General features: G+C 44.5%; 1 protein-coding gene across 6 annotated transcripts in view; it reads left to right on the top strand.

Annotated features, from left to right (window-relative positions):
- The window catches only part of LIN52 (lin-52 DREAM MuvB core complex component), a 142604-nt gene that overhangs the window by 110250 nt on the left and 19820 nt on the right, over positions 1-12534 (top strand). For 2 of the 6 annotated variants that reach the window (XM_032344953.1, XM_032344952.1), the window contains exon 6: positions 9035-11065. The exons of 3 other annotated variants lie outside the window; for them this stretch is intronic. In XM_032344953.1, coding sequence (XP_032200844.1) covers positions 9035-9090 — 56 coding nt within the window. In that variant the 3' untranslated portion in view covers positions 9091-11065. Of the gene's footprint in view, positions 1-109; positions 1263-9034; positions 11066-12534 lie in introns of those variants that run through there. One more of the 6 variants, XM_032344951.1, reaches the window with a different exon arrangement.

Raw genomic sequence — 12534 nt, 5'->3', positions numbered from 1 at the left:
GGGAGTTTCAGACATTATTATTCAATCCAATGGTTCTTATCTAAATTATAATCAAGAGAGGTTTTTATTGGCTTCTCAGTGTGAAGATGTAACTCTTTCCCTGCCCTAGGGGTCACGAAGACTGGGCCTTCATCCTCTGTAGACTTTAGTTACTGCCAGCATGTTGAAGTTGGGATGTTTCAAGCGGGAAAGTTGTCTTAATGTCCAGGTGATTTGAAATTTATCTATATGGTGATCTTGGTCTGATTTTCCTGAGAGTGGGATGTGGCCTATGGATAAATTACTCTAACTTGAGGCAAAATATTTTGTATATTGATCAAGTCAGTTTGACTATTTATTTTCTTAACCTTACATGATAGATTTATTGCTTTACTCACTTTATGGATGAAGAAATTAAGACTGAGAACATGAGACTTAATATGAGAAAGGTTTCACCACGATGTATTACTACCCATGCCCTGAAGCACAAGTGTTCTGCACAAATTTCTAAGTGTTTAGTAAAAGTTCTCACCTCAAGAGTATTAATCCATTGCTTTGATCTCATTGCCATTTGTTCAGTTGAGTTTACTCTTGAAAGGGGAACCAAGCAAAACTATGAAGTGCTCTGAAAAGGTTACAAAATACAAATAAAAACTTGATAGCTCTCCTTCCTGAACCACATCTTCCAGGGTTTGATGTTGTTGTTTTGGTTTGTTTTGTTTTTTAGTAGGGAGAAGGATGATAAAGATTGAATATTTGAAAACTAGTCTTGTTTTGCTCTTAAAAGAAGGCAGGGCAAGGAGAGTTGATGGGAGAAACACAGGCTTTCACCTGAATACAACATTTTTCAAATGCCTGACAATTAAGATTCTTCTACTTCTGCTTTCAATCTTCAGGCATCATGGCTGACACTTCCCATATTTTATGTTCTTGCTTGATGTTTTATATTCTGAGAATAAATCTGTTGGCTGGATATTTCTATCCTTTTTTTTTCTTTTTTGTCATGAAAAGCCATTAAAATTATTTTCCATATTGGAACTGTCCAAATTTGTTTACCTGTACATTGAGTCCTGGCTTTTCTTTTTTATATTACATCTTGGGTAAAACATTCTCCAGAAATGGGCCTTACCATGAACTGAGGGGGAAACGTTTAATATAAAATTATCCTTCTCTGAATTCCCCGGAGGGAACACTGTTCTTAGCACCCCACCCTTTTGAAAGAAAAAAATCCTATTAGAAAAACAAGATGCCCAATAGAAAGAGAATCTGGAAAGTGTGCACCCCCCAAAAAAAAAAAAACCAAACAAAAAAAACACCTTTTTTTAAAGAGCTCTCAGGAGGAAGATTTTCATAGTCCGTGATAGTTTGGTCACAGATGTAGCATCCAGACTGTTCTTTTGTCAGATACATGTTTCGGTCTCCTCTTGAAATGCTTATGCCCAAAGGACTTTAGGCAAAAGCCTCAAAGCTGTTCTGCTTACCTTCAGATGCTTTTTCTATGTAATTTAGAGAAGAGTGAGATTTCTACTAGAGACTCTCGCTCATGAACTCTCCCATGAGTTCTTTGAGAATGGAGACCTTGTTAGCATTACACCACCTTCTGAGGACCACCAAGTGTCTAAATGAGGCTTCAAAGTCCCCTCCTCATGCACGACACGGTACTCAGTTCATAGCACCTTCAGATCTTGATGGCCGCACTAGCACAGCTGCTCTTGGATTAGAGGCATGAAGAAGTGCTTCGTCCTCAACTTGAATGATCCATCATTTGCTGGTACGTTTTGTGCGGAGTTCTGAGCAGGAGTGTGGGGAAGGATCCCAGTCTGGCGAGCTGCTCTGCTGAACCCCGGCTCTCTGCCAGAGCGACCAGAGACTTCCCACGTTCCTGCGAGAGAGGACACGGAATTATAAATCACATCGGTTTCCTTTTGCTCTCCTCTAACGCACCAAAATAGCCTGTGAACAACTAGCCCGTCTCAAAGGCCGCTTCTCCTGTATTGGAATCTTCCCTAATATCTAGTACGGAGTGGTCACTTCGTGTGACTGACTTAACCATTCATCCAACCCCCTTCATGCTTCCCCTGCCCAGTGTACCGTGATGACTGGAGGTCCCTCCCGTCACAGTTATTAGAATGCATTCAAGGTTGCCAGGACGAAAAAAGTAATTTTTAAAAGTGCCCAAACCATAATTGTAACCAATGGCTTCATTTCTACAAAACTATCTTTCAATGAAGCTAACTAAGTAAATCGCTTCTGAGTGTCCTGATGTAAACTAAACTAGGATTGTATGTGTTCCTCTTCGCTGGAAGCAGCTGCTGGTAGAGTTAAGGAAGGCGGCGGCCTCTGGTCCCTGACATTACTCCAGTAGGTCTGGTTCTCCAGGTGAGCCGTGTTACACGGACGTAAGTCATTCCTGGCTCCTTTCTTTTCGCATTGGAGATACTATTTTTTTTTAAGATTTTATTTATTGGGGCGCCTGCGTGGCTCAGTGGGTTAAGGCCTCTGCCTTCGGCTCAGGTCATGATCCCAGGGTCCTGGGATCAAGCCCCGCATCAGGCTCTCCACTCAGCAGGGAGCCGGCTTCCTCCTCTCTCTCTACCTGCTTCTCTGCCTACTTGTGATCTCTGTCTGTCAAATAAATAAATAAATAAAATCTTTTAAAATTTTTATTTATTTATTTGACAGACAGAGATCACAAGTAGGCAGAGAAGCAGGCAGAGAGAGAGAGGGAAGCAGAGAATTTATTTATTTGTTTAAAGATTTTATTTATTTATTTGACAGACAGAGATCACAAGTAGGCAGAGAGAGAGGAGGAAGCAGGCTCCCTCTGAGCAGAGAGCCCAATTTGGGAATCAGTCCCATGACCCTGGGATCATGACCCGAGCCGAAGACAGAGGCCTTAACCCATGAGCCACCCAAGCGCCCCTTGAGATCTTTTAGGAAGGAAATTGTTTGATCTCCTTTGGCCATTCCCAAGAATGCCTGTGTGCCATCTCGGAGCGGACCTGCTACCTCTTTCTCCAAGTGGCAGCTGAGGAGCTCCAGGGCTCCCCTTGGTCAGCGAGGAACGCAGGGAAGGAAGAGGTCGAGACAAAGAACAATAGTCATGGGAACTTGAAGGAGGTGGGATGAGAGAGGTGTGTGATGCGATTTCAGAGGCATACACCACTCCGTCGCCTCACGAAGGCCTCCTGTGCACGACGGGCTTTGTCGTGGGGCAGCTCAGACACCACTTTGATAGGCAGCCAAGTCACGAAAGAGACATACCTGCACCACTGGAAATAGAGTTTGATGAGACAATTGATGTGTGTTCCAGCAGCAGACAGGAAGTGTCTACTACGAAGGGAACCTGCTGTTTACTCCAAAACTCAGTTCCCACAGAGCACTCGGACCTGTTCTCGGGCTACTGCAATTTGCTCCCGCCACATCCTGATCCCTGCAGCACGGATTTCTCTCTTCTCTCATTCTCCGCTTCCTCACTCCTTCATGGTACATAAAGTAACTGGTGTATATACGCAACAAGCATATGGTTTTTTTAAAACATGACCAGTGCTATGTTCTGACCAACATTGAACGGACATGGAATGGGATAAAATACTGGTTCAGCGGTGGTATCCCCTTTCCCCGTTAGTGGCGTGCTTGTTCAGTTCTTACCTCATATTCCACTAAGTTATTCTGCTCTCACTGTTTAACCATAAAAAGAAAAAGAAAAACTCCTTGTGTACCTTGCTCATTTGGGAGAACTTGAATGTTTTTCATTTATCATTATAAAACAAGGGCAGTTGTATAACTTTTTTGTACATAGCTGTTACATGCAAGGCATTTTGTCTTTAAATAGAAACAAATTGCTCTAAAAGAAATGAATTCTAGGGGCGCTTGGGTGGCTCAGTCGTTGGGTGTCTGCCTTCTGCTTGGGTCATGATCCTCAGGGTCCTGGGATCAGGACCACATCGGGCTCCCTGCTCGGCTTCTCCCTCTCCCATTCTCCCTGCTTGTGTTCCCTCTCTCACTGTCTCTGTCTGTCAAATAAATAAATAAAATATTTTTTAAAAAAAGAAAAGAAATGAATCCTAGATAGTTTTCCTATCAGGTGTCTCTTTGCTTAAATAAACGTCTTCTTTGGAATGGAAGAAAGAACGATAGTTATACAGTAGCTAGTGTTTACTAAATGCCTATGTGACCTTTATGTTAATTTCACCTTGAGCCAATGAGGGAACCAAGGGGTGCCTGGCTGGCTCAGTCAGTAGAGCATGCAGCTGATCTCAGGGTCATAAGTATGAGCCCCACCTGGGTATAGACCTCACTTTAAAAAAAATAATAAAATAAAAGTTTTATTTTAAAAAAAAAGGGGCGGGGGACCAAACCTCGGGAAGATGTCTTGGGTGACTTGTCTCCATTGGTCCAGGGTCCATGTAGGAGCTGGGAAGCAGCAACTCCCAAGACGGTCTGATGCTCAAAGCCCTGCTCCGTACACAGGGTTATGCTATTTCCTTTGTTTCCTGCCAGTCGTATTAGAGTCTCCTAAAGACAGCCTCATGTAACTTTTCTCCATCTTGCTAATGTTTTTAATTATGTTGAGGCACAGAAATATTTAAAGTAGTTTGCACTGGAATTGAAAACCAAACATTATGAGTTTCTCCCATTTCATTAAAAAGTTACTTAATCTTTACATTGTTCTCTACATTAAAGCCGAGCAGAATTTTATCAGGCAATTGCCTCAAAGTTATAATCTGGAAAATCTTTCTGTAATGAAACCCATATGTCATGGGCGAAAGGTGCAAAGCCCTGGCAGAGAGGGTTGGTCTCGTGAGAGAGTCTGCACCCAATCTCGTTAACCAGGGTGCCTCTGGTAATCCCTCATCCCCTCACTGGTGAGAAATCAATCTGTACCACTGAATCTTTTTCAACCAGCCACCAAGAAAATTTACTGCAGAGAAGGCAGTTTGGGGATAGTCATTGTGGAAAGGGAGCCAGAGGCAAGGCTAACTGTAGATGGAGGAATTGGAGAATCTGAAGAAGAGATTGTATTAAACCACACACCACCTTCCGAGCGAGCTGGACGGAGACCTCCCTTCAGCCCTGACCTCTCTAAGTAGACCCGGGTATTTACAACTGCCGTGAACCCGACAGCCTTAGGGAAACGATGAAGGGGGGACATAGAAACTGCATAAACCTGGAAGTTGATCGTAGTTTCTCCATTTGCTGTCTTTGAGTGTGTACAGGTGGGTCTCCTGTCCCACATTCTCGGCACAATTCACATGTTCCCCCTACGGCGACAGTCTGTATTGTGACTTAACTCCGTTCGCGGGCTCCATTGCGTAGGAGGGCCTGTGATCATGACTTGGCATGGAGGCCGTGCTTCTCTTCTGCGCACAGATACTGTGGTGGTGGATGACCAGTGGATCCCTCTTGGCATAATTATTAGAATGTGGGAGCAGGGTTGCCTTCCTGTTCAACCTCAGAACCCTAGAGGATTAACCCAGAACTAGAAAATGGTTAAGCAGTTTTACTGACTCTAGGTAAAATTCTAGCAATCTTATCGTTTCTAAGATTGTCTTCTAACACATGGTGGAAAAAAACCAGGAGAAATGAAAGGAACTAGAAATGTCAAGCTGGGGAGCATATAATCTTACCAGGGCCATTAATGCAAGAATTGCACCAAGCCATAACAGTGGGAACAAGAAGGGATGGAATGAGGCAGGGGAGTAGAAATGTCTTCCTCTCTTCTGTAAGCAAGCCAGAGACATCTCTAAAGGCTCTTCCCTTGGAGAGATTTGAAATCCTTGGTGGGAGTTTTTTCATAAAATACATTTACATATAAAACCCTGCTGGAAGGGGTGTGTATGTGCTTGCGTGCGAGTGCACGCGCTCGTGTGTGTGTGTGTGTGTGTGTGTGTGTGTGTAAGAGGAATACAGAATAGTAGCAGAAGGCTGTCTCCCTACTCCTAATGGGATTTTGCAGCAGCATGTGCGAGTTTGTTTCAGAAGTCAAAAATGAACAGATGTTGGTATAAATTACCTCTGTGTCTGATGTCTTGCAAATTAAAAGCGCGGTTGGCATCACTAAACAATTTCACTAGGTTTAGGGGGGTGCGGCTAGCAGGCGGCGATTACTGTCGCGGGTCGGTAAGAAACCTCGCACTACAGCAAAGCATTAAGGCAAGGATAAAGAAATGAGGAATAAAATAAGGGGTTATGTGAATTAATCAGAGATGTTAACATCTCCGATAACAAGTGAACAGGAGGTCTCGAGGTCTGAAGCTGCCCCTGACCCACAGCAATTTCTCTGTGCACAAAGAGGGCTTGGTGCTTAGGAGGTGATTTATAGGGCACAGCCCTCTTTTAGGGAGCAGCTGTGTCACGAATTCGTATATCTCCTATATGGGACTGGCGAGTAGGGAAACTTTCTCCCCTCCCATGTAGAAGATGAGGTCTTTGAATTACTTCTACTTTTACGGTGGTTTTCTGCAGCTCTGTGTGCTCAGATTAGGTTGAAGGGGGAGGAATGATTGAGTGGGGAAAGGGTTGTTAAAAAGGATTGGTTAAATTCAAGGAGAGCTCGCCACTGAGAGACTTTGGAAGAACGGTTTATTTTGCCGTTTAAATCCTTTTGATCCCTCAACTAGATTGGGTCTTTTTAAATTTGATGTCTTAAAATATTGGTCATTCTCCCATTTGGGGAAGAAAACTACTAAGAATCGGGGATATGAAGGGAAGCAGGCAGAAGTAATTAGTAAGATCAGTACAGAGCTCCAGGCCCAGGATTTTTGGAGCAAGCCTCTGTTCTACCCAGAGTTTTGGATTACCCACGTCTGGTTTCCAAAATACCTGCTTCTAGCCATGCTGCGGGATCATTTGATATGATGTACAACTCCTTAGTAAGCACCAGAGAGGAGGCAGGAGACCCAACCAGCAGAAATAAATGATGAGACCCACTCTGGCCAAAAGTTTAAGTCAGTTCCTAGAGGATCAGGCCGAGGGAAAAGCTTCCAAGGAGTGGGATTTTTTAGGTTGTTAGCCTCCCTTATCATAGTTCATTCATTCACTCAGGAAACACCGAGTGCGGGAGAAGCAACAGACTACTCACCCTCCTTTGAAAGGCGGTGTGTTAATGGTACCACTCTACCAAGCATGTTCATTGCTAAATAGCCGAAAGAAAACCAGGGCAGGTGGCATTCATGTGCTACTCATTTTGCAGATAAAGAAACAGGCTCATAGATCTTGCCTATCCCAAGGTGTGTCTCCCCCCCCCCCCCCGCTGCTAAACGCTAGAGCTGGAACCTAAACTGAGTTCAGACTCTGTGTCATCTACAAGTCCACGCCACCTCCCCTGGGCAGGAAAATGCCTGTTTGGATTTCCTCTAGAGTAGTTAGTCCTACCTCTGTCTCTCCATTAATCTGGCATTACTTTCATCAAAGGAAATTCTTTTTCTTGCCAAATAAGCAAGATAAATTTAGGAAAAACAACCACCACCGGCAATGTAGAGAATGAAGCCCCTAGGGCCATTAATAGGTCTTAGTGTCTCTGCAAAGGAAGGCAACAGACATTATTGTGTTCCTGCTTGGAATCCTTTCATCCAGCCAATATTTATTTAGCAGATACTACCTCTAGGGTTTGTGATAGAAAGAATAATGAGCCTCTACCCTCAGTTCTTACCCTTTAGGTCAGGAAGACACATATACAAACAGATAACTGCAAGTCTTACCAGAACTTTTTCTGTATAGGGTTTGGTGCAAATCCACAAAGGAAAGGAACAGTCATTTTGATTTGAGCCCGGGTGCGGTTGGGGGCACATGTGGCAAGCACTTAGCACTGGAGCTTCCATTCCTAATTAGTGGGATTTCCTTGCCCTTTGTTGGAGTTCCAGAATTTGTGAGAGGTGAAGAATATATGGACTGCAGGTACCAGAACCTTCCCTGTGGTTACGGAGTTTGTATTATTGTAGTTCTCTGTTGTACAAATGAACCAGGAGCTACTAGGGAGGGGGAGGGGAGTCCACTCATCTAGCACCAGGTCTGGACTTGAGTCAAGCCACAGGAGGCGGGGCAAAGGTCCTTCTCCTTCTTCAGGTGCCTCTCCAGCCATCTCACTCTTTGGCCAGGATGGGGACATACTCTTAGGAGGCCACAGGCGCAGCCTGCTGTGAGCCCACCGCCCGGTATCAGGAGACTCCTGGCCTCAGGGACCAACGGTTGGAAACTTTGAGCACTGTTAAATCTATTGAAGAGATCAGGGAAGATGATTTTGTCGGCATGAGGATGAAGGGGTGTTACAATACATCCACTTCCTGCAGGTTTGCTCGGCAGAGCTGCAACAGTGGGCTTCTGGAGTGGCCCTTGTAATTGAGAAATGTTTTACTTTCATTTTGGAGCCTCATATGTAGGAAAGTAGCTGTATAAACCCTCTTGTAACCACAGCATTCAAAGATTGATGGTGCTGAAAGGCAGAGAAAGACACATAAACCTTGCCTGGCTGTATTAAATATCTAAGGACTGACAATGCCAAGAGAGAGAAGACCAAAGCTCTATAAACCCTACTTTATTACACCATCCACAGATGAGCTGCACTGAGGGAATATAAACCCTGTTACATTACAGCATCCAGGGACTTCCACTGCCAAGAGATGGGGTAAATGATCTCTGATTCTGATCTGAGATTATAAATGTCCAGAGACCAGCAACCAACCCAGAGAAGACTCTAATCTTGGTTGGGTTGTAGTCTCCCAAGAGCAAACCCCGTGACATAGCAAACATGAGTATTTGGTTATATTCTGGGGGGGGGGGGGGGGGGGGGGTTGGGGGAATTCCCTGGGGATTTTGTTCAGAGGGGATGACAGTCTTCCCCAGTTGGCCTTCTGGCAGTTGCTGGCTTCCTACAGTTTTCGTTGTCAGTGTTGGTTGGTTTTTCCCTCTTTTTGGAGGTTAGTGGTGATTCGGTCGGTTGTGGTAGCAACTGTTTTTACAATGTGAATTAGTTTGCATTTTTAAAACGTATTTACCTGAGATCTCTTGTGCAGATTGTGGGTTTTCATTGATCTTCCATTTGCTGTGATTGCAGCCAGAGAGATGACACGGGGGAAATTTCTCAACATTCTGGAGAAACCCAAGAAGTAGCAGCTGCTTGTGGACGGGATGTCCTGGGGACTGGAACTGTGCCCTCCCTCCCAGTGGAGCTCTGACGATGTGCAACTCTCTGCTTCCCGGTGAGAGGCCGGAGGGTGCCCCTCCAGGACTGACCCTCCCCCCTGCTCCTGGCACTCTGCACCTCTGAGGACAGTCGGCGGCAAGAGAGGAATTTGCTCTGTTGAGTCTCAACAGAAGGATGAGCGCAGTTACTCAGTCAGCTTCCAGACTTTGACCATCTCAACCTTGGATGTGGGTGACACCAGAGAGCACATCATTCTTAAAGGTCAAAGTTCTGCGCTGTCATTTCAGAAAGTGATGCAGGAGCCCCAGGATCTTACACCTGATTTGATTCGGTGATGGCAAAGTCAGCTGTGGCACGTGGAGCGGACGGGTTCTTCTGGCTTGTACTTGATATCTTAGGAAGTATTTATGGTGTGAGGAGACCAGAGAACAGTTAGATTCTGAAACAGACCAGTGAACTGACTGTGAACTCTCCATTATATATTGGGTTCCAAGAATCCCCAGCTGGAGAAGCCAGAGTCTTCTTGACATGTATACCTGCTTTAACAATTCTGTACCTCTCACAATAGTCCCCATGCCCCAGTGCCTTTCATTCCCCACCATCAGTTCTGACTCCAGGAAAGGGGACCCCTGTGTATCGAGTCCCTCCTGGGAGTAACTAGTGAAAGACCCATGCAAGGTTGCACTGGGTTCTAGACCTCAAGACCAAGTTAAAGATGAAAGAAAGGACTTCTGAGTTCCAGGAATCGGTTAAAGACCCACACAAGAAAGTCAGTATGGCCGAAAAGGTAGGAGAAGGGGTTTGTTGACAGGAGTCCCCATTTGATTAAAAACAAGAATCTCTAATTGACCTGAAAGGAACGTGCTGTGGAATGGTGGCAGTGTTTTGCACCCCCCTTGTCCCCTCTCACAGCAGATATTTCATCAGTGTAACAAATACACACATGCGTGCACACGGGAAAAAAGAATTTCCGGACTTAAATGCAATTCCTGTGGAGCTCTTTGCCAGTTATCTGTCTCTGTGTTAAAACCTGAAAACCTAACCCATGCGTAAAATTGGTTACACATGTTCTCCATATTTTGTCTTGTAAGCCAGCCCCCAGCCTCTGATGTTTCGAGAAGTACATGAGGCTTCCTAATCTTCATGCAAAGAACATCCACATGGCGGTTGTCTGATGGTGTTTGGTTACAAGCAAAGTTGTGGTTAAACTATTGGTCCTGAGTGTCTGTGCTAGGGTGCCACACTCGTCAGTTAAATAGCTGGTCTGCTAACCATTTCTGACATGTGTGCCTTGTTTCCCAGGCTAGAACTAATGTTGGGTTTTTCTCTCATTTTTGCCATCCACGTGATTTTACGTATTGATAAGGAGAAAACTTGAACACGAGTCACAAAGGATGGGTAAGCGAGAAAGAAAAGATTCTGCCTGGATGTGATACAGAAATTTAGGCTGGAGAGGCATAGATTTTAAGTTAGGCCTATTATTGACGTTCCTTTTTCTCAAAATGCAGTTGGAGTGGGAGGGAAAGGGAGGGCAAAAATAGTGCCACAACGTCAGGTTTTTCCTTCACTCGGTTTTGGAGAGCTGATGACATCAGGCACTTTTAAGTGTTTGGGGAAATTGAGACATACGTGGAGAATATGAGGATACCTCCCCAAAACCAACTCAGGTCTGTAACCCAAGGCTGCGTAGTTGGTTTTCTGGTCTGCTTTGGCCTTTCTTTTATTGTCATCTTATTCACCAGCACTTAACATAAGTCAATGTTTTAGGATTGCGATATTTATTGGTTTTGTATTTGTCATCCTTAGAAATGTTAATGATGTATTTTTATATTGATAATATAAATGGATGTGTAATGTGTGTGTACTTCAGGGTGTTAGAGGACTGTGCTTCGTACTTGATGGTTTCTGTGTCGTCATAATAAATATGTCCCTTTCATAGGAGAGTGAGTTTTTCTTTTCCTCAAAGGGCCAAGTTGCATACTTAAAGCATTCCTCGGAAAGTACAACTCTAATGATAAATAACCTGCTATTTTCCCCTTAATATCATAGTGGGTGGTGTGGGGCTTTACGACCATCTACTACTTGGTTTCCCAGCTTCCAGTCTGTTCTACTGGCCATCCAACCTCATTACTGCTCGACTCCCTAAAGTATTACTTAAAAACCTTTAATACCTCCTTGTGTCTAATAATAAAGTCTGGGTCTCTTATCCTGGCATTTAGAACACTCTGCATGTAATCCTCATCACCCCTCCTCTCCAGTATATGGAATCTGTTCCAGTTAATCTGAACAATTCCATTTTCTCACTTAAGTACCTTTGCTCATGCCGCTGAGTCTAGAGAGTCTCTGCACATATCAAACCTACCCTTCCTACAAACCCCTGATGAACCACCTGGAAACAATCTTCCTCCCTGCATTCCTACAACACGTACGTATCCCGTCCTTCTGACTTTTACCAACTCTACCTTATATTTAAGTGGTCTGAGTGCATTTCTCTCGTCCCACTGAACTGTGAGCTCCTCTCCTACGCATCTGATTGAGCTGGAAGGGTCCATACCTGCTTGCAGACTTCCAGTTAAATATGATGGGAGCAAATGTTTCTCTGCTGCCTACTAAAATCCTTAGTGTGACTTCCTTTTGGACTCTGCTCTAGAACTAGAGAAGAACAAGGATTAGTCCTATCACTGTCCCCCACGGATAGTTTACCTGCCCTTGAGCAGAGCCTCATGCCCTTTCAGAGAAACATTCCATGTGAGGAAAGCCAGTTGCTTGGCACCATTGGCTCATCACTGATTTCCAAGAAAACAACTGGGTGGGCAGTAGATTGTGACCTGGAAAAGCCCGGCCGGCCAGCTGCCTCCGCAGGGACAGCGTCATCACCACGCTGCTCTAAATCTTGAGAGATTATTTTTCCAATAAATAATTATATATGATTTGCCCACAGGTTTCTTGGGCCTTCCCTTTGCCATTCTGAGTGCCTTCCTCACAGAAGCATCTGTTGGCTGAGAGGAATAGCACCAGGGCTTCGGAGACAATTTTCAGGTTCTTATTCAGGTCTTTTTCTCACCAGCAGTCTTGTTGATTCTTGCTCTCTTCCATGTCTCGGATTCTTGGTTGGCCTCTACCGATTCGCCTGGCCTTCCTTCCATTGTCAGAACACCAAAAGTTCACAGGCTATTAACTGTATTAATAGCAAGATGCCATTGTTAATTTTTCTCTGTCTTTTGGTGACCCACTTATCATATTTTTTAACTGGACACTTGGGAACTGCTGCTCGTTGGTGGTTCTCTAGCTGCAGCTCCTGCCTTCTGGGCCGTGAAAATGGAGCTGGTGAGTCAATCCATTGCCTTTTCGGTTTCTGAAGGGTGTTTGGACTTCCATAGGAGCTTTGTGATGAAACCAAGAAATTTCCT

Source organism: Mustela erminea, chromosome 5 (assembly GCF_009829155.1).
Source record: "Mustela erminea isolate mMusErm1 chromosome 5, mMusErm1.Pri, whole genome shotgun sequence".
NCBI lineage: Eukaryota > Metazoa > Chordata > Mammalia > Carnivora > Mustelidae > Mustela > Mustela erminea.
Note: the sequence above shows the minus strand (reverse complement) of the source record. Positions and strands in the feature narration are given on the sequence as shown.